Source organism: Canis lupus, chromosome 15 (genome assembly GCF_048164855.1).
Source record: "Canis lupus baileyi chromosome 15, mCanLup2.hap1, whole genome shotgun sequence".
Classification (NCBI taxonomy): Eukaryota; Metazoa; Chordata; class Mammalia; order Carnivora; family Canidae; genus Canis; species Canis lupus.
This window is the reverse complement of record NC_132852.1, coordinates 43,667,142-43,689,117: the sequence shown is the minus strand read 5'-3', so window position 1 is coordinate 43,689,117 and position 21,976 is coordinate 43,667,142. Positions and strand designations below refer to the sequence as shown.

The 21,976-nt window shown below is 46.0% G+C and overlaps 1 protein-coding gene and 1 long non-coding RNA gene across 15 annotated transcripts in view; one reads left to right on the top strand and one right to left on the bottom strand.

Annotated features, from left to right (window-relative positions):
• Positions 1 to 1,458: 1,458 nt before the first annotated feature.
• LOC140604994 (uncharacterized) lies at positions 1,459 to 21,144 on the top strand. 9 transcript variants are annotated; one of them, XR_012007785.1, is made up of 7 exons: positions 1,468 to 1,589; positions 2,001 to 2,159; positions 2,510 to 2,597; positions 14,904 to 15,055; positions 16,596 to 16,674; positions 17,368 to 17,479; positions 18,166 to 21,144. It is a non-coding gene; the product is annotated as an uncharacterized lncRNA (long non-coding RNA). The 9 variants fall into 9 exon arrangements; XR_012007781.1 differs by lacking the exon at positions 2,510 to 2,597; XR_012007782.1 differs by lacking the exons at positions 1,468 to 1,589; positions 2,001 to 2,159; positions 2,510 to 2,597 and adding exons at positions 1,765 to 2,000; positions 15,577 to 15,739.
• PAXIP1 (PAX interacting protein 1) overlaps positions 17,569 to 21,976 on the bottom strand; it is a 49,978-nt gene continuing 45,570 nt past the window's right edge. For 5 of the 6 annotated variants that reach the window (XM_072776852.1, XM_072776853.1, XM_072776854.1 and 2 more), the window contains 5 exons: positions 20,093 to 20,193; positions 18,996 to 19,130; positions 18,834 to 18,909; positions 18,688 to 18,747; positions 17,569 to 18,027 (listed from right to left, as the gene is read on the bottom strand). In XM_072776852.1, the coding sequence (XP_072632953.1) occupies positions 18,011 to 18,027; positions 18,688 to 18,747; positions 18,834 to 18,909; positions 18,996 to 19,130; positions 20,093 to 20,193 (389 nt within the window). In that variant the 3' untranslated portion in view covers positions 17,569 to 18,010. Of the gene's footprint in view, positions 18,028 to 18,687; positions 18,748 to 18,833; positions 18,910 to 18,995; positions 19,131 to 20,092; positions 20,194 to 21,976 lie in introns of those variants that run through there. The other variant, XR_012007777.1, reaches the window with a different exon arrangement.

The window sequence follows — 21,976 nt, the reverse complement described above, 5'->3', positions numbered from 1 at the left end:
GCCTGAGTCACAGGGAGGCTGGTTGCACCCCGAGGACCATGGAAGGCACCCCCTTGTGAATCTGCTACCTGCTAAAAATCCCTTTTTGGCACTTTCCTGCCCTAAAGCAAAAACCCAAACTGGGCAAACTGCATTGGCCGTTGCCACTGTGTTCAAGCACCGAGCTGGGGACAGGGTGCTTGGCAAGTTTGGGGTGAACTAGGATGCACTGTTCATCTCTCTGGCCTCTTCCTTCCTGGTCCGCACATCATACCCTCTATGCATCATCCTGACGCCAACAAAGTCCATCTGTCCCAGGCGCAGCAGTGTTGCTCCAGGGCGGGAGGCGGAGATGCTGAGCCCTCTGTACCACTGCCTCATCCCGCCCCGTCCCTGCATCCTTGCGAAGCCTCTTGACTTCTCTGGGTCCCATTTTTCATAGTAAAATAGAGTAATGGCATCTGTCTTGATGGCTGTACAAGGCAGCTGTGAAAATTCAGCAAAATGTACGTGAAGTGCTTTGGAAGGCACGAGAGGCCGTGGAAAAGCGCAAGGAGCAGGACAAACTCCAGAGAAGCTGCCCTTGGAGTCAGGAATGGCCGAGGCTCTGGGTTGCACCTACCACCGTCCCCCCCACACACACACACCTGAGCCCTCCTCGGGTCCAGAGCCTCGAGGACCCACTGCTCCCACTCCGCTTCAGCTCCCGTGGCGGGGGGCACAAGGGGGACAGATGTCTCTGCAGGGTCACCATTCCTGGACTCTAGACATGGGAGGACGTTTGTAGGCATCTGGACCCAGGGCCTGCCCCCACCCCTACCCCTACCCCAAGATTCCAGGTCAGGTGGGGCAGGGCAGGCTCATGGGGAATTTTGGAAGTCCATACTCTGATGAGCAGGCCAGAGCCTTCAAGTTGCGCCTTAGCCCTGTGACAAAGCAGCTGTTTCTGAAACACCTGCATCTGTTGCCTGTCTTATGGACAATAATGGAAAGCATTCATAAGACTCAGGGTGGCCTGCGTGACCTCGGGTCCACAACCTGAACAGCCACTCTGGTCACCTGAGGCCGGGGACGCTGGAGCAGCCAGACGGGCTCCTGACCAGGACGTTCCTATAAATGGCTTTTCCGGCTACATCCCGCAGTCTTTGGGCAACAGGTTTCTAGGGCTGGAGGGGGGGCCTCTCTTCCCAGCAGGGAGTTCAGGAAACAGCTCGGGCCATGGGCAGGCCACGTGGGCTCTAGGGCTCCAGTCCATGGGCGACACGATAGCCAGGGTCCCTAAGGGACTCTGGTCCTGCGAAATGGGCGCTCGGTGTGCAAGGCCCTCCCCGTGCTGGTTGGTCTCTTCTGCTTCCCGCCCGGCTGCAGGCGCCCGGCCACGTCCAGCCCACAGGCCTTGAGAAGCCCGTCACCTGGGGGCAGGACAGGGCGCCGGCGCGGAGGACGGTGCTCTCCCCGCCCCCGCCGCAGCAGCCCTCCCTCCCTCACCCCTCCCCGCCCGCCCCAGGTGCGGAGCAGGATCCCTCCCGCTGGCTCCGCCGCGCGTGGACGCCGCCCGCAGAGGGCAGCAGAGGCTCACGCTGGGCCGCCCGCCTGCCCACGGCGCTCTGGTAAGTGGCCCGCGGGGGCCGGGCCGGGCCGGGCCGGGCAGGGGGCAGGCGCCGCGGAGGGACAGCCCGCCGTGCGGGAGCTGCGCGCAGGCCGCCAGGGCGGGGAGCCGCGGGGCGCGGGGCGGGAACGCGGCGCTGGGCCCTGTGCTCCCGGGGCCCCGCCGGCGGCCTCCCCACGCACCGGGAGCCGGGGCTGCAGCTGTGGCAAGAAGCAGCCAGAGACCGGGGTGCCCAGCGAGGCCTGCGGAGGAGGCACCCGCGGGCGGCAGGTGCAGCCGGGCGGGAGGGGGCACCTGCGCAGGGCCGCGGTGGCGCGGTGGTGACCACTTAGACCGGGCCTGCCTGCGCTAAGAAAACAGCTGTGGAGCGTTCAAGAAAATGCTCAGGATCACGGAAGGGCGTTGCTTTCAGGTGAGCCTTGACTCGCTTCCAGCCCCAGTGGTGGACGCCTAGGGCCCCAGAGCACCCGGGCGGGGCTCCACGGGCAGAGCCGGGCCTCGCGAGGAGAGGGGATGCCCGGATCACCTGAGGACCCACAGCCCCCGCCAGTTAGCCACTTTGGAAACTCAGGTAAGGCCTTTGGGGAAAGTGGCCACCTTTGAGATGTTAAAGTATAGCTCCCCTGGGAGCCCGGGAGCCAGGACCACAAACGTTAACCATTAAATTGTCCTTAACATTTCCCTCTTTTGGGGATCCCTGGGTGGCGCAGCGGTTTAGCGCCTGCCTTTGGTCCAGGGCGCGATCCTGGAGACCCGGGATCAAGTCCCACGTTGGGCCCCTGGTGCATGGAGCCTGCTTCTCCCTCTGCCTGTGTCTCTGCCTCTCTTTCTCTCTCTCTCTCTCTCTCTGTCTCTGTCTCTGTGACTATCATAAATAAATTAAAAAAAAATTCCCTCTTTTGATCAATGGTCTTTCCTCAGAAAGCACTGACCAATCTTAGGTTTTCCTGTCGTCTGGTGCCAGAGTGCCCGGCTGGTCTCCCCTGGGCCCATCCAGTCCCTAGTGTAGGTATGAACATGTATGTTTTTTCACCCAGAGTTCCTTGGCAGGGGAAACTTATTGTAACGTAAAGGGTGGGAAGCTTAAAAGTGATATGTGTTTTGTATGAAGTCCACCTGGGGAGCAAACAGGGCACGTGCTTGGCTTAGATCATCAGGTTTTGCATTTGTAAAGTCTTTGCGACAATGATTCAGAGTAAACGAATTCTAATAAGTACAAGTTGAAGGAACTGACGTGATATTGCGGTAGACTTAAGGAGGAGAAAAATCCAAAGAATCCTTTACATGCACTTTGATAGAAAGGTGGGGAATGTATGATTATTTGTGAGAGAAGATGGAGCATGAGCAGTGAGTAAACATACTCATAACGTACATTCCTTGGTTACTCTGGGGCTGAGAGGTAACATCAGAAGGAGACCAAGTTCAGCCCCTGATGTCTGGAGGGTGTCTCAGGATAGGGAGAAGGGGCTGTGGGTGCACTCTGAGAGCTGGGATGACCTGGACAGGGCCGTGGGCTTGTGACTTGCTGCCCAGTTTTATTTATATGGGTTCTTTCTTCCCGGGAGTAGTTACTATAGGTGCAGCAAGTGGTGTTAGCCATGGAATAGACTCTGCCTTGCTCAGCAAGCAATCATGTGATTATAAGGAGAGGCATTTCCATGGGAACAAAAGAAAACATAGGTTGATGGTTGGAGCAAATTATAAAGGCAGTATCTGAGTCCCGAGTGCTGCCAGTGAGATTTCCACATCAGTTTCCAAGTATCCTCCAAGATGAAATGGGTGCAGGGAGCAGCATCTGATGGATTTTTCTGGTTTGTAGGTTCCAATGCCTCTGGTGATCCTTTTGAGTTAGTAGCCCATAGAGCAACAGGCCCTAAGGCTGTCTCTACAGGAGCTGCTGTGCCCCTGAGGCTCCTGCACCTGCCGATCCATGAGCATGGAATATCTTTTCATTTGTTTGGGGGCGTCATCAGTGTCTTTCCTCAGTATTTTATAGTTTTCAGAATACAGGTCTTTCACCTCTTTAGTTAAGTTTATTCCTAGGCATCTATCCTTTTTGATGAAATTGTGAATGGGATTGTTTTTTCTTAATTCTGTTACTTTGTTATTAGTGTGTAGAAATGCAGCATATTCCTGTATATTGGTTTTGTGTCTGTGACCTTACTGAATTCGTTTATCAGTTCTAAGTAGTTTCTGGTGGAGTCTTTCAGGTTTTTCTATATATATAGTTTCACGTCATCTGCAGATAGAGTTTTTGCTTCTTCCTTACCAATTCAGATGCCTATCATTTCTTTTGCTTGTCTGATTGCTGAGGCTGGGACTTCCAGTACTGATGAATAAAAGTGGTGACGGTGGACATCCCTGTCATGTTCTTACCCTTGGGGGAAAGGCTTTCGGTTTTTCCCCATTGAGGATGATGTTGGCTGTGGGTTTTTCATAGATGGCCTTTATTATGTTGAGGTATGTTCTCTCTAGACCTACGTTGTGGAGGGTTTTCATCATCAGTGGATGTTGTACTTTGTCAACATCTTGATTTTTTCTTTATCTATTTAAGTTATCATATGGTTTTTATCCTTTCTCTTATTGATGTGATGTCTCGTGTTGGTTGATTTGTAAGTATCGAACCACCCTTGCCTCCTAGGACTAAATCTCACTTGTTTGTGGTGAATGATTTTTTTAATGTATTGGATTTGTTTTGCTAGTATTTTGATGATTATTTTCATCTGTGTTCATCAGAAATATTGGCCTGTAGTTTGCTTTTTTGGTGGCGTCTTTACCTGGTTTTGGTATTGGGGTAATGCTGGCCTCATAGAATGAATTTGGAAGCTTTCTTTCCTCTTCGATCTTCTGAAATAGTTTGAGAAGAATAGATACTAACTCTTTAAATGTTTGGTAGAATTCACCTGTGAAGCCATCTGGTCCTGGACTTTTGTTTGCTGGGAGTTTTTTGATGTATTTATTTCTGTAGTGTTGGTTGTTATTGGTCCTCTTCCATTTCTGGTTTTGTTTGAGTTCTCTCTCTCTCTCTCTCTCTCTCTGTTTCTTTTTTGATGAGTCTAGCTGAAAAATTTATCAAATTCCTATCTTTCCAAAGAACCATCTCCTGGTTTCATTGATCATTCAATTGTGGTATTTTTTATTTCAATTACATTTATTTCTGCTCTAACCTTTTTTTTCCTTTCTTCTGCTAGTTTAGGATTTTGTTCTTTTTTTCTTCTAGTTTCTTTAGGGATATGGTTAGGCTGTTTATTTGAGATTTTTCTTGCTTTCTGAGGTAGGCCTATCCTGCTATAAAATTCCCTCTCAGAACATTTTTTGCTCCATCCCAAGGATTTTGGACCATTATGTTTTCATTTTCATTTATCTCCATAGATTTTTTGATTTCCTCTTTGATTTTTTGGTTGAGCCATTCATTGATTACTGGCAAGGTATTTAACCTCCATGTATTTGTGGTCTTTCCAGGTTTTTTTCTTGTGGTTGACTTCTAGTTTCATAGTGTTGTGGTCAGAAAAGACATATGGTATGACTTTGATCTTTCAAATTTGTCAAGGCTTGTTTTGTAGCCTAATATGCAAAACATTCTCTCATTCTGGAGAATGTTCCATGTACACTTGAAAAGAATGTGTATTCTGATGTTTTAGAATGGAATGTTCTGAATATATCTGTTAGATCTATCTGATCCATTGTGTATTCAAAGCCACTCTTTCCTTGTTGATTTTCTGTTTTTGAGGGTTTTTTTGTTTTTTGTTTTTTTTCTGTTTGGATCATCTATCCATTGATGTAAATGAGTTGTTAAAATCCTCTACTATTATTACTATTGATTGTTTCCTTTATGTTTGTTACTAGCTATTTTATGTATTTGGGGGCTTCTATGTTAGGTGCATAAATATTAATAATTATATCTTTTTATTGGATTGTTCTTTTTATGATTATGTAGTGCCCTTGTCTGTCTTTCTCTGCAATCTTGTTTGATTGATTGATTGATTGATTGATTTATGATAGTCACACGGAGAGAGAGAGGCAGAGACACAGGCAGAGGGAGAAGCAGGCTACATGCACCGGGAGCCTGATGTGGGACTCGATCCCGGGTCTCCAGGATCGCACCCTGGGCCAAAGGCAGGCGCCAAACCGCTGCACCACCCAGGGATCCCTGCAATCTTGTTTTAAAGTCTGTTTTGTCCAATATAAGTAGTGCTACCCCAGGTTTCTTTTTCACTTCTTTTTTCATGATACTTTTTTCATCCTTTCACTTTCAATTTGCATTTGTCTTTAGGTCTCAGTTGAGTCTCTTGTGGGCAGCATATACATGGGCCTTGCTTTCTTATCCATTTTGTCACCCTGTGTCTTTTGATTGGAGTGTTTAGTCTATTTATATTCAAGGTAATTATTGAGAGGTATGTGCTTATTGCCAGTTTGTGCTTCCTACTTTTCTTACTCTTGCTATGGTCTTTCTACTCAAAAGAGTCCCCTTTAACATTTAAGGTTGGTTTAGTGGTCATGAATTCCTTTAACTTTTGTTTGTATGGGAAATTATTTGTCTCTCCTCCTATTCTGAACAATAGTCTTTCTGGATAGAATATTCTTGGCTGCAGATTTTTTCTTTCAGCACTTTGAATGTATCATGCCACTATCTTCTGGCCTACAAAGGTTCTGCTGGAAAATGAGCTGAGAGCCTTATGGGGTTTCCCTTGTATGTAACTAACTTACTTTCTTTCTTTCTTTCTTTCTTTCTTTCTTTCTTTCTTTCTTTTTCTTTCTTTCTTTCTTTCTTTCTTTCTTTCTTTCTTTCTTTCTTTCTCTTTTGGTGCTTTTAAAATTCTCTTTATCACTACTTTTTGCCATTTTAATTACTATGTGTCTTGTTGTGGACCTCCTTAGGTTGATTTTTTTTTTTTTCCTGTGGGTGCTCTGCCTCCTGGATCTAGACTTCTGTCCTTCCCCAGTTTCAGGACGTTTTTCAGCTATTGTTTCTTCAAATAAATTTTCTGCTCTCTTTCCTCTCTCTTCTCCTTCTAGGACCCCTATAATGCAAGTGTTATGCTTGATGGTGTCTCTGTGTCCCTTTAGTATATTTTCTTTTTTTTTTTTTTGTTATTTTTCTCTTTCTCCTGCTCAACTTGATTGCTTTCCATTGCTGTCTTCCAGGTCACTGATGTGTTCTGCTTCCTCTAGTCCACTATTTCATCTAGTGTATTTTATTCATTTTATTTTTTTAAGATTTATTTATTTATTCATGAGAGACACAGAGAGAAAGAGAGGGAGAGACACAGGCTGAGGGAGAAGCAGGCACCCTGCAAGGAGCCTGATGTGAGACTTGATCCCGGATCCTGGGATCATGCCCTGGGCCAAAGGCAGATGCTCAACTGGTGTCTGAGCCACCCAGGCGTCTCATCTAGTGTATTTTAAATTTCAGTTATTGAGTTCTTCATTTCAGAATGGTTCTTTATGTTTTCTATCTCTTTGCTGAGGGTATCCCTGTGGTTCTCCATTCTTGTTCACAAGTCCAGTGAGTATCTTAAATTCTCTGTCAGGCATATTGCTTTTCTCTGTTTTGCTTAGGTCTCTTGCTGTGATTTTGTTCCAGTCTTTCATTTGGGACATATTCCTCTGTCTCCTCATTTTATCTAATTCCTTGTGTCTGTTTCTTTGTGTTAGGAAAGTCAGCTACATCTCTTGCTTTTGAAAATAGTGGCCTTTGGAAGAAATCCTGTAGTGCCCTGCAGTGCAGTGTCCTCTGTTCACTGGAACCTGGTGCTTCAGGGATGTCTCCTGTGTGTGTTGCATGTGCCCTGCTATTGTGGCTGAGCTGATTTTTCCCTTCATCTGTTTGTCTGTAGTGGCTCTCTTTGCCTGTTGTGGGCAGGGTTAGGTCCCTGTGTTACTAGGTGGCAAGTCTGAGGCCACATTAGGCTTGAGTCAAGTCAGACCAAGCATCTGTGAGATGCAGCAGCACCAAACTTCAGGGCACTTGCCCTGTGTTTTCCCCAAAGAAGATTTTCTTGGTGAGTGGGACTTGTAGTCAGACTGGCTGTCTGCCCCCAGTGCACTGGTGAGGCTGCAGTGGATCTGCGATGTATGGTTATCATTTCCATTCCCTGGAGTGGGAGTGACTCTGGAGCATTGCTGGCCTCTGTTGGGGCCCCCTGCACACTGCCAGGCTTGTGGTACTGCTTTGGATGAGTTCTAGCCAAAGAGGTGTTGGAGGAGAATGTGGCAATGGGGCACTCGTGGTGCCAGCAGAGTTGCTGGTCCTTAGGAGGGGACTTGCATCAGCCCAGGAAAGCTCACCAACACAGGGATGGAGGGGCAGGTCCAGAAGTGCGTGGTGGCAGGGCATGCTGTTAGCCAGCTAGGTGGAGAGTGTTGGTGCTGTGCTGGTTCCCACGGGTGTCTGTGTGTCTAGACTGGGTCAGGGGAGGGAAGTGGCACCCACCACCTCTTTTGTTGTTGAAGTCTCCCGAAGATCCCTGCCCTTCCAGCACATGTTCTGAGATTAGTAAATAAATCTCGTATATCCCAGGTATTTTCAAACTGCTACTTCTATGCTGTATCTCAGTGGGGCTCTTTTTTGTGCTGCCTCTTTAAGGGCAGGAATTCAGTTTCCTCTAGCTCTCCTCACTCTCCCAGAGCCCTGCTCCCTGAGTTTTAAAGTCCCAAGTGTTAACCCCACTGATTGTAAGAACTTGTGAAGCTAGGCCCATCAGGTTTTCAAAGCCAAATGTGGGGATTTGTGGGATATGTCTTCCTCTTGTGGGTCCCTGGTGCCTGGGTGGGGTCTGCTCTTCTCCCCTCCATGCCTGCAGCTTCCCTCCTATGTTCTATGGACTGCCCTTCCTGCTTTTTCCCATGTGACCTTGTCTCTACAGTTAGCTGTAGAGTCTGTTCTGCTAGTCTTGGTTTCATTTTCTGGGTTGTGTACCCTGATGTGGGTGTTTTAGTTGTATCCATGGGAGAAAGTGAGCCTAGATCACCTACTCTGCCATCTTCCCTCTCATAGCCTATGCACGTGTATTTTTAAAATTTATTTATTCCGATTGTAGTCATCATGACCACATATGAGATTTTTTTAATAAAATAATTTTTTATCGGTGTTCAATTTACCAACATACAGAATAACACCCAGTGCTCATCCCGTCAAGTGTCCCCCTCAGTGCCCGTCACCCACTCACCCCTACCCCCCGCCCTCCTCCCCTTCCACCACCCCTAGTTCGTTTCCCAGAGTTAGGAGTCTTTATGTTCTGTCTCCCTTTCTGATATTTCCCACACATTTCTTCTCCCTTCCCTTATATTCCCTTTCACTATTATTTATATTCCCCAAATGAATGAGAACATACACTGTTTGTCCTTCTCCGATTGACTTACTTCACTCAGCATAATACCCTCCAGTTCCATCCACGTTGAAGCAAATGGTGGGTATTTGTCGTTTCTAATGGCTGAGTAATATTCCATTGTATACATCGACCACATCTTCTTTATCCATTCATCTTTCGATGGACACCGAGGCTCCTTCCACAGTTTGGCTATTGTGGACATGGCTGCTGGAAACATCGGGGTGCAGGTCCCGGTGTTTCATTATATCTGAATCTTTGGGGTAAATCCCCAACAGTGCAATTGCTGGGTCGTAGGGCAGGTCTATTTTTAACTCTTTGAGGAACCTCCACACAGTTTTCCAGAGTGGCTGCACCAGTTCACATTCCCACCAACAGTGTAAGAGGGTTCCCTTTTCTCCGCATCCTCTCCAACATTTGTGGTTTCCTGCCTTGTTAATTTTCCCCATTGAGATTCTTTTCCAAAAGTTCCCCTTATCAAACTTCTACAACTTTCTTTTTTATTTACTTTGTCATAAGTTTTCCCTCTCTAAAGAACCAGTCTTGTATCAGAACAAAAATATTTTCTCTCAACAGAAGTGTATTCTCAGTCTTCATACCTTTCTTACATATCTACTTTCACTACATACAGAGTTGATTTCCTTATTGCTTCCAGAAGTCTTGATTCCATTTAGCAGAATTTTAACTCCAATGAATTCAGCCCAATTTATTGATTTAACCTAGCAAAACCTCAAAGTTTAAGGTTACCAAAGATTTTGGAAGCTATTTAAAAATTTCTGAACCTTTTCTTTAAAACTTAATTTACTCACTGTTAACCCATGAAAACTTCATGAGACAAAAATCAACCATTATTTTAAGTCATTTTGGCTGACAGATTACAACAGGACAACATGAATAACTTCAGGTAGGATATCAGCTAATTATCTGTATTATATTTGATGTTGATAGCACCAAAAACATGTCTATTTTAAACCAACCTTGAATTAGCTTTAATACTGAATATGCTGCACCTGTGTCTGCTAAAACATTATTCAGTTTGTTCTGTCCTGTCAATTTTACCTGGGGCTCCTGTGGGTTGTTGGAGTCCAGGGGAGTCCTTGGGCCCCTTCATCCTGGTTTGGGAAATACTCCAGTTTGAACCTCATAAGGAGATAGCCTATCTGGCAGCTCTGGGTGCTTTTTGCTCCTTGGTAGTGAGAGTAGGAAGAGCAGAAGCCAATGGTGGCAGAGGTGCTGAGGATGCTATAGGGGCCAGCTGGGTGAGCAGCCCTGGTAGTGGTTGTACAGGAACCAGGAGGAAGGTAAGGCAGAGGCCAATTCAAAGTTGGGACTAGCATTTCTTCATTTCTGTCTCCTGTCTTTGCCTCCTGCAAAACAAGCTTTCTCTCCATTTGCTTTTCAGCCCTCCGCAGGAGGCAGTGGTGTAGGCAGTAGATTGGGTATCAGCTCTGGTGCTTGTGCTTATGGATTTAGGATTACCAGTGTCTTCCTGTTTTCCTCCTCCTTTTCCTCATTTTTCTGTCTATTGAGAAGGGGGTTGGCTGTATTGGGTTTTGTCCATCCTTCTTTCTCAGGACCATCTTTTACATGGGGCATCCTTCTTATGGAGCGAATAAAAGCCTAAATGTAGGGAATTTCATCCTAGATCATATATAACTTTGAAAAACATTTGAGTTAGTTTTTATCTTCTGAGTTTTAGAAAGTTTTTACAAGTGCTTGCCTTTAAACTAATTAAAGAGAGCTCCTTTACAAATTAATTTTAGCAGTGCCATCCTAAGGTGGAGAAAATATCAGTTATTACACATAGACACATATATACAAACAAAGATACAAGCAAAATTTAGCCTTTGTTTCACAAAATATTTGTGGAGAGGACATTAAAGACCCAATTTCCAAACAATCTCCCTTTGATTAAAACAAATCCAGTCACAAGATAGCATTATAATTTATGGATCCATTAATTAGTTATTTTCCTAGTTTTTGATCAGAACACAGATGGTTTTATCCAAAGATACCAAAAGCTACAGCAACAGAGGGCAGCCCGGGTGGCTTAGCGGTTTGGCACCTGCCTTCGGCCCAGGGCGTGATCCCGGAGACCTGGATAGAGTCCCACATCGGACTCCCTGCATTGAGCCTGCTTCTCCCTCTGCCTGTCTCTCTCTCTCTCTCTCTCTCTGTCTCTAATAAATAAAATCTTAAAAAAAAAAAAAAAAGCTACAGCAACAGACAAACCAAATGAAGAGCAGAGTGCCTCTTTGAATGCTGCTGGTTCCTCCCCAAAAGCTGGGGGCTTCATAGCTTCTGGTTGCATAGTCTTACAGCTGGCTAATTGTGTACACAAGAAAATTAACTCAGACATGTGAAGAGAACTCCTTTTGGGCCATCTGAGACTCAGGTTATCCTGAGTAGATTTTCCCGTTTTCATAAGGACTTGCAAGCAGAAACTCCATAGGTGCTGGGCATAGAGAGCTTGTCAGAGTTCCTGTAGGCACTTGTTGGTTTTCTGGGAGCTCTTCAGCTTTTGAAACATGGTTCCCTACTCCTTTTAGTTTATTTTTAGAATAAGGCTTGAATTAGATTTAAGGATGTTTAGCGTGGTGGGTCCAGAAGGTACTGCTTATAAGTGTTCCTTCCAAAGCGCTGTGATACACTCCGCTACGTGCCTTGGTTTCTCCTTTCAAGGGACCAGCAAGGGTTCTTGGAGCACTGGATGATCCATCCTTATGTGTGTACCTGGGGACAAGCCAGTTGCTAGTTACCTTCTGAGATGGGAAATTCCTAATGGAAGCACTGCACATCTTGAAGACTGCCATCAGACACTTCCTTTAGGCTTTCAGCCACCCGAGAATATTATTTGGCCGGGAGGAACAAGTGTCCCTTTTCTTTGAGGCTGAATGACTCGGGCTCTCATATCTAGGCAGAAAATGTGCTCCAGCCTTCTTTAATAATGCCAGTTATTATAATACTGATTTAAAACAACCAACTCCTGGAGGTTATTCCCACTTGGAGAACATTACTGGTAACCCTTAACAGCATGAATAAAAGGACTGTCACTTCAAAGTGAGGAGGCTGGATATTAGGGTACAAAGGGCCCGTGCTGGTACTGAGCACAGAGTTCCTGACAAACCCCGGGCGTTCTCAGGTGAGTTGCTCTGACATCCTCCAACTATGTGAAGAAATGTTGAGGTAGAGAGAACGAACCTTTTTAAAATTTTTAGAGAGAAAGGAAGAGAATCATATTTGAGCCCCAGTTAAGACAGCTGCCCAGATACTCAGTCTTCACAGAGAAGCGTGCTCTGGGGAGGGAATGTGTGGTGCAGGGTAATATGGCTATTGTTGGGTTTTTGTGTGTTTTTTAACATAGTTACAAACCATCTTGAGGATGGATATCCCAGAAAGTCACAGACTTATGTTTTAAGTATGTGTAAGGCTGTATGACTTTAATCTTATGGAGACCAGGGAGATTTTTTTTCCCTTGTATTTGGAATGCTTCTTTTTTTTTTCTTTTGTTTTTTGAACAAAGCAGATGTACAGTATGTGCACAGGACAGAAATAGAGCCCATGCTTTGGGGTTTTGCTGAGTCTTTATGACCCGGGGTAAGTGTTAAGTATAGCTTCCCTGGGAGCCCAGGAGCAGGATCCACGAACATTAAAGTTGAAAATTTCCTTTAATTTTATCAAAATATGACATGTAATCCAAAACTGGGATCATGTTCATTCTATTGCCTAACGATGCCAGATTATGATGACGATGAGCAATAATCAGACATCACTCCTCTAATAGGGAAAATCTGAAAATAGGAATAAGCTGAAATAAAAACCAAGTATTTTACATGCACTTGTAAAATATAGTTTACAAATGATAAGTCCTGACTGAAAAAGAATCGGGACAATTGGGACTGTTAAAAAGACAAGCTGAGGGCAGGTGCTACATGCATGCTCCATTCTACAAGCTTGGCTCTCTGGGGTCCGGTGCTGCAGTAAAATCCCATCTGAAAAAATAAAGAATATGGCTTGGGAGGGTCTGCAGAAGGACAAGTACAGTTATTAAATAAAATCTTAACAGTTGCAAGTCCATGGCAACACAGGTGGCATGTGGAATCCTGGCACACCTGGCAGAAAGCTGCCCTGCTGCCCCTCGTGCTCTCATCACGAGGCAGGTGTTGGCATTCATCGTGAGTTGGGGTGAGATGGAGCTGATTACTGGAGTTTAAGTCCAAAATCCTGGAAAGTTGTGCTCAAGGCATAACCCAGTGGGACCACCTCTGTCTCTCAGGGGCACGGTGTCTACCCAAGGCCAAGGCACCACTGTTTGTTGGTGTCAAGGTGGACCAGTGGGTCTCCGTTAGAGATGTTATAATGTCCAAGGTAACTTCCTTCAGGAGCTTAGGAAAGCCCATCTTTTCCAGTAGTTCACATGGCAGGGTGGCTGCTCGCATTTTCCCAGAATTCTCCCTCCTGGCTGGGCCAACCCAGCCCTTTCCTCTCAGCTCTGCCCGGGGATTCTTGTTATTGGGGCTGGACCTGCTGGGGTTGTCGGGGCTTACCCTGGAGGCCACAGCCCAGCCTGGGGTGAGGGGCAGCACGGGGTCCCCGGGACGAGCAGGGTGCCAGGGTCACGCTTTCTTGGTGTCCCCTCCCCAGGTGGGACTGGACGCGTGCAGCACCCCAGGCTGAGAAGTCGGTGGTGTCACCGTCAGGGGGAGTCATGTTCTGCTTCGTGCATCGGCCCGCGCAGGTGCACGGCACCAGGAGCACAGGTGGCCTGTCCCATGGGGTCACTGGTAGTCAGCGGCATCTGGGCCCTGGGATGGGCCGTGCTCCTGCACTGCGGGACTTCTGCGCTCCCGGGAGTGCTGCGTGTCCTCAGGGAAGGACGCCACCTCCTCCCCACCAGACACAAGCCCCCACCCCTCCTCTGGCACACGGTGCGCATGACCGACCGTCTCTGTGAATCGGATGATTCTAGTCAGTCACCTAGTCCCTTTGTGACTCACTTATCCCACTCGGCATGATGTCCTCGGGATCACCCATGTTATAGCAGGCGTCAGGATTTCCTCCTTCTAAGACTGAATTATAATTTGTGTGCATGGGCTACATTTTGCTTATCCACACACCAGTTGATGGGCACTTGGGTTGCCTCCAACTTTTGGCTCCTCTGAATGATAATGCTTTTGAACGTGGGTGTAGAAATGTCTCACTAAGTCCCTGCTTTTAATTCTTTTGGGTATATCCCCAGAACTGCTGGATCATGAGGTAGTTCTGCTTATAAACTTCAAGGAACCCCCATACTGTTTTCCTCGGTAGCTGCACCAGTTTGCATCCCCCCAACAGTGCACAAAGGGCCCGATCTCTCCATGTCCTCGTTACGTTTTCCTTTGTTGGATGGTAGCCATCCTTATGGTGTGAGGGGCTATCTCACTGTGGTTTGGATTTGCATTTCCCTGATGACGAGGGATGTGGAGCATCTCTTCACATGCTTACTGGCCATTCGTACATCTTTGGAGAAACATCTATTGAAGTCCTTTGCTCATTTTAAGACCAGGGTTTTTTGTTATTGTTGTGGTTGAGTTGTAGGAGTTCTTTATATACTCTGGATATTAGCTCCTTATCAGAGGATTTGAAAATATTTTCTCTCAGGGGGTTGTCTTTTCACTTTCAACAGTTGTATCTTGATACACAAAAGGTTTTAATTTTGATGTGATCCAGTTTACCTGTTTTTTGTTGTTGTTGTTGTTGCTTGTGCACACAAGTAACTTCGTGCCTCTAAGGCATTTTTTTTTGTCCCGGATCAGCGTCTAAGGAAACAGAAAAAGTTCAAGGACCAGAAATAGCTTAGAGGCCTTCATGAGTGGGAGGACAGTCTGCCATGAGAAACAGGAAGGAATTCTGTGTGGCTGCTGGGGATGAAGAGTGGGGTGGGGATGTCACAAGGCTTTAAGAAAGACTCCAAAATCACAACTCGGGTACTTTTCTTCTCTTAACAGGAATGTGACAAGAGTACGGAGGGCAGCAGGGAGAGATGAGCCAAGGAGGCATCTTAGAGACCTTGTTCAGATTCAGGAGGGAAGGAGACAATCCTGACGCCAACGGGATGCATGGCTGTGACCATTCATGCAGCGGAGTCAACAAGAGCGAGGTGAGGTGTGGACAGGCGGGCAGGCCGCGGGGCTCCCGGGGAGTAGCCGTCTGCCCCTGGGCGCGTGAAGGACCGGGACGGGTGCCTGCGTGATGCGTGGTGGCTGGAACAGATGTGCCTGCGGGAGTACACACTGTCGCGGGCAGGTGTGCGGGGACAGGGACAGCCAGCCTCCCATGAACGCAGACCTTCTTCATCTCACGCTTTTTGATTCAGCAAACATCGGGGATTTGGGAGGGCTTCCCAGGAGGCAAGCACTCGGGTTGGAGGAGCTTTTGCCTACAGCCTACAGGACGTCTCCCGGCAGCCCTGTTCACTCGCAGGCCGCGGGATCCACGGAACATGGTGCTGCGTGGCCAGCACTGCTCGCTGTTCCTGCTGCAGTCACTGGGTATTGGCAGGATTCAAGCCTGCCCAACTTTTCATAATAAGAACAAGGACGCATAGGATTCCTTCTGCTTGCCTCTCGACACCTTGCACCTACGCAGATGGAAACACACCTTCTGATCTGTCCGTGGCAGGGAATGGAATTCGTGACTCCACACAAAGAAGCAATCTTGGAGTTGCTTAGACAGGCTGTTGACCTCCTCATTGGCCCTCCTGTTTCCAGAGTGAGCCCGTACAGATGGCCACTGACATGACAGCTACACCTGGTCACTGAGCACAGAAATGCACCTCATGCAGGTGAAGAGCTGGATTTTAATCTTATTTAACATTAATTTTAACTGACACTCATTTCGTTAGTGGAAAACACTCATACTTAGGATAACCTGGAGTGTAAATTTTTAAACTGTTAAGTGGTATGAAATCTAAATACAGATAAACTATTTCTAATGAAAATTTACTGTCAGAATTGAGATGTGCTCTAAGTGTAAATAAAATACAGTGTATTTTAGAGACAGCACCAAAAAAATAAAAAACACCCACCATTGCAATAATTGCAATATTTTGTAAAATATTGATGACTTGTGGTTGGAACAGTGTCTTAAATACCTGGTGTTAAATAAAATTATTTAAAAATTAGAAAATTTTAAAATTTTACTGTGGCCATTAGGAATTTTTACATTGTATATGTGGGTATATTTGTTAACCTTGAGCCAGACAAAACAGGATTAAGTGAAAGACTTCCTTTTCTTAGGAGAAAATAACTTTTTAGATCAACTTCTCTAAGAAGCATTTACTTGAAATCTCTATCCTACGTTCGTACATAACTCCCCCCTGAGCCACCAAATCCGTGCTCAGCAGCTGGGCAAGCCAGTTGGCTGCAGACAGCTCCTGGAGTGTTTCAGGATTATTTCTTGGCAGCTTTTGAAAAAAACCACTAATTGAAAGGTTAATCAAATCAGTCATACTTGCATGTTGGTTAAACAAACACCCTGTCTCCACTGAAGACTGAACAGATGCAGGGCTCTGCACAGGCGGCCCACTGAATCCATCGCCGTGTTTACTTTCCTTCCAGGGTGTGAGCAGTAGGGCAGCATCCTGAATACCCTGCAAGCAAAACTGTGTTCTCAACTATGAAACTCTTTCTCCCTTTCAGAATTTTGCAGGATCTAAGATATTTCATAGCAACAATGATTCCGTCTGGGATACGTGAGAGGAAATGGCTAGTTCTACAGGTAAGTTTAAAGTTTGCTCAGGTACAAAATTATCTTCAAAGCAGACAAATTTGGAGGTACAATTTGTTAAAAATACAAGTAGATGGCAGAATGTAGTCCATCTAAAAAACAAATGCTCTTAGGGCATACTTTAAAGAGCTCAAGATAAATACTTCCGGTAGCCAATCAAATATGCCTGTCACGCTGAGTGTGCCTGTAGGTGTGGTGTGCCCACCCGCTAACCAGGCAGCTCCCCAGGAAATCCCACGGAAAGCCAAGGTCAGGGCAGAAACTTGGAAGATAGTGATCCTTGCATTTAAATGATGAAGCATGAGATGATTCCCCTTCCACTTGGAGAAAGAGCTCCACACGGTCCTACCCCAGCAGAGCCAGAACATGTGAAGAAGTGACATCCCGAGTGTGTGACCATCACCAAAGCCCTAGAGGAACACTGAGAATTCCCATAACGTGGACTCATGTTTATTCTGTGCTTGTGTCTTTCCACCTATATTCAAGAATTAAGGAATTATCGAGTGGGTCACAACTCGATAGTTTGAAAGTTTGAGTGTAAAAGTTTCTAGGGAAGATATTTCAGAAATTGTTATGGAAGCAAATTCAGTGTCTCAAGAATATGTGTGCCTGATGAGCACAGTGAGAGCAACTCTGCTCTTAAAGACATTAATACACTGAACATAATAGTGTATTAACTGTTAGCAGTTCCCGACCTTCTGAGAGGGTGGCCTCCGACTGGATCCCGCAAGAAATGTAGGCGCACAGGATCTGGAATGGAACTGGGACAGACACGGGGTCTCGAAGGCTCTGCTTGGTAGGTGCTGGTGCTGCTGCTCAGGAGTTTATTTTGCCTTGAAATTACTCAATTAATGCAAATCATAATAAATTATGCAAAAAAATCAATTCTAAGTTCAAAAGTACATTTATTTAAAATGTGGGCAAGATATCAATATAAAAGAAAAGAGTATAAGAAATAAAAATAATCAAAGTACAAAACATTTCAAATCTTTAACATCCATAATTTAGAGATAGCAAGGTCTTTATTTACACCATTTTATTTGTAGCCGAAGTTCTGTTAACAGTGTTTGAAAACATTTAAAAACCTGGCAAATGAATCATAAAACCTAATGTGGGCTCATAAATTCCTATAATACAAAACATAATTTATGTTTCCTCAGAATAAAATTACACATCTTAATAAGATGCAGTATATTTATTATATTTGTTTTCCTGCTTTAAAATGCCTGCCTCCTAAAGCAGCTGGAAAACACGGGCGTCTGAAGGGGACGACGGACGCAGCCAGAACTCGTCCCAGGGCTCCAGTCACAGCGCAGTGTCGATGCCATCAGTTAAATTTATATGTAGGCTTGTTAAGGAAAGCACATTTCAAACACAATACGAACTAACAGCCCGTACGGGGGGGGGGGGGGGCGGGGGGGGGGGGGCAGGGATCCCAAATCTAGTTAGTTAAGTACCTGACGGCATTTTTTTCACTCACAGGGAGCTTTACGGATGCCCCTGCACTGAACTCCCGCAGCCTGAGCGCAGCAGACCCTCTGCGGTGGTGGGACCTGGCACACATGCTCGGAAGCGATTCTGCTCTGCAAAGCTGAGGCCCTGTCGTGGCTGATTCTCTTTTCAACTACGAGGTACAAAGCGCAGGCTGCTGGCCCTGGAGCCCCCACCACAGACAAGTCCTCCCTCCCTGGATCCTCCAGAGCACCTGCCAACCCCTGCAGCTCTGACCCATCCTCCTGGAACAAAATTAAGTCAGGCTCCTTTCTGTCTCTAGATGGAGAGAAAAAAGGTCCCTGAGAGGACACCCATAAATCACCCCAAAGCAGTTGTTCTTTCTCAAAGTAGTACAGGATAGACATTTAGTATTTTTAAAAACTCTGGAAGAGACAAACTATAAAGAAAATGCTTCTATAAGCACAGTCTCTGCAAAAACTCAACAGGCCTTCTATCACACAACACATACGGCTTTGCTATCAGTGGTGTGCGGCTTTCGAAAAGGATATGATTCATAGTCCAGTGTTTGTGTGAGCACTCCAGTGAGAATGAACTCTGCATTGTGAACATCTGAAAGGAATGAAACCAACAATGTGAAAGTAAATGTGCTGCTGTGTGTACACACACACACCAATAAAAAGAGCAATAAGCCATACCTATTCCTCTGGCAAAATATTCTCGACATAAATGAAGGTCATTTTCACAGGATATTAAAATTATTTCTGACAAACTCTAAGGAAAAGAAAAGGAGGTTATTGGTTACTGAACAAGGAATGTCATTGGGCAGTGACAAAATCAGCAGCCTGTCTTCTACCTACCTTATTTTGCTTGTGCTCCACGAGTTTCCGGAAAGATGGTTGTTTAGACAACACTCGTCCTCCTGCACATTCCACGATCGCCTTCATGGTCGAAAGACTTGGGCAGATTCCAGGTGTGATGTAAAAATATTTCGCCTAAAAATAAAAATATGTGCACATTTTTAAATGCTTTGAATCTTGGGGGTATGTAATTTTTCATAAATTCTACTGGCAGTTTTTATAAAATGTATAATTTCATGAAGTTACAGAAGTACCAGACCCTGCAAGTTCCCAACGTGAGGTGGGCCTGGAGGGACCAAGGATGCCAATCTGAAAAAACTGAAGCATTTTCCTGTATCAGGTAAGGCTTGTGATTAGTAGAAGTACCTGGAACCTCTGCCCTAAGAGACACGAAGGATCCCGTGGTATCGGCAAGGACGCTACATCATCCACCTCGTGTGTCAAGCGAGAGGCGGCTGAGAACCTGCATGACCTCTCTTCAATACCTGTGTGCTTCGTGGGCTCAGACCAGGAAATGATCCTGATGGTGGAGATCTAACTCTCCAATGTCTGTTCTCTGAAGTGCACCACAAAATACTATGTTTTAAACTGCTCATAGAAAAAGAACATTTAGAGAACTCAGACTATTTTAGGGAAGCTCCATCGTAACATTCTCATTTTCATTCCTAAGCTGGTTCCTTGAAAAGGGTAAAAGCAGAACGATACAAAAATTTTTTTCAAGCTGTTCTAACAAATATTTAAAAGTCTTCTGTCTTAAATTGTTTAAGTATACAATATTTTTCCAAGAATCCTCATTTTGCAGCTGAGCATACATTTAATGAGAAGAGCATGAAGTAGCAAAGATTTGTGAAAAGCAGAAAAATCAACCTAAGTGTCTCTTACCAATTAGATTATTCATAACACACTCCCTGAACACCCAGACACTTTGTTGAGCGTGTCTAACAGAATGAAGGGCAGTGCTCTGGAGGCACGCTGGGCCTCCCCAGCAGAGACCTCCAGGAACACGACCAGCTCCCCGGGGCCAGTGTGTGCTACCCACTTAGTTACTGTCCCTCCCACTGTGCTATGTGTTGGCATACAGGGCAACTACACTTTACCTTGAAGAGGGGGGAGGTGTGCGCCCTTTTCAGGGACTCTTCCAGACTGAAAGAGAACAGCACTTCGGCTTCAGCGTCTCGGAGGAGGTAGTTCTGCTCATCTGGAAAACAGAGCCACCGGGTCAGAAAAGTGCAGACTAGAGGAATACTGGGTACAGAGTTCCGCCCTAGAGGTCTCCCCACAGGTCAGGGGCATGTGTCGCTCACGGCTCACACTTCCCTGGGAACCTCAGAATACTGAGATCTCACACCCTCCCCCCTGAATACAGCCAGACAAAGGAAAGATAGACTGCCTTCTCTGCAGCATGTCTTAACCTCTGGGGTCATACACTCTTGAAAACAAATGGATGGAGAACCGGGGACCCTCTCTACTGCCACACCCTGCCACCAGTTCATGCGGTTTCAGGGAGTTCACAGTCCCAGCGCCACCAGCTCAGAACCAGCATCACATCCACGTGTGTATGATGACCACAAGTCTCATCAATTAGACTCACTGAGCTCATAATCCATTACACTTTATAGATCTAACAAAAATATTCCTTTTAAATATATGAAAGTAGCAACTCAGAATAGTTTCACTAAATCTTGAAGCCTTAGGAGAATTTTAATTAACTTTTTCAGAGTTCTCATGGTAACACCCTAAGAAATGTCCATTTACCAAAAGTCAAAGATCACAAAATGTTTTAAGTGTCTTAACCAAGTAGCAAAACACAGAGGCCTCTCACCCGATGACACAGTCACCTGAAGTGGAGCACAGGGAAGTCTGGGGGTAGGGGCTGGCCAACAGGGCAGCCAACAGGACACACAGGTTGGGACTTGCAGGCCACACACTGTTTCTGCTGAACATCCTTCTTTTCATAAAGCAATGAGGCTTTAAACATGTAAAAAACATTCTTAGCTCACAGGCCACAGTTTGCTGACCCTGAGCAAAAAACAGAGAATGAAATTCTTAACTGCTAGAAATACAAGATCATTTGATCAGCCAGAGAAAGCTGCTCTGCTGTTTTAAGTGAAAAAATGTGTCTGAAAACAGAAATAAAAAATGAAAAGTAGTCACATGTGAAATATCTGAAATGTAAATTTCTAGGGCAACCATTTAGGCCCTGTCAAGAACTGGTGAGGAGGCCCCAGGCACAGCTCCGACAGCTCCATCACAGAGGAGATGCTACGCTTGGCCTTTAACAAGGAACAGGGTTGCGTTATGTGCGTAGGAGTCTGTGGAAAGACTCAACCTGAAAATGAAGCTTTTGCCAGCAGCACAATAGAAACGAGTATCCCAGAAAGTGATTATCTGTAAAATTGGTATGTAAAACTACATAAATTAGAGGTAAATACAAAACTATGCCTCTAGCACATCTTGAACAATTCAGATCTGAAGCAGTGGGGGCCATGGTGGGGCTGGCACAGGCAGGCGAACGGATGGTGTCATGCTGGCGAGGCGGTGGTGGCTAACTTAGGAGACTGGCTGCACAGAGTTGCAATCCGATCCTCGCTGGGGGGAGAAAGGGTTTACAGACATGGGGCAGAAAGACCAAGGGGACAGGCTGAGAGACCCTGAGGCCAGCCCCAACAGCCCTTGCCGTGCAAGTGGGGACAGTGTGCACATCAAGGACAGCACGACAACCACCCACCGAGAACACTGACAATGGAGGCCACACAAGGAAATGAGGAATCCAAGGACCAGTAACACTGCACGGTTTTCAAGTACTTCCCCATAAATGACATGTCACTGCAGAGGCCGGCATGTACCCCCTGCACCAGGGAGCACAGCACACGCCCTGGCAGGAGCAGGGCTGTCCTGCCCCCAGTTGGGGGGCAAGGCGGCACAGGGGGGAGCGGGTACATCCACAGAGGGACAGTCTATAGAATAACCAGCCTAAGTGA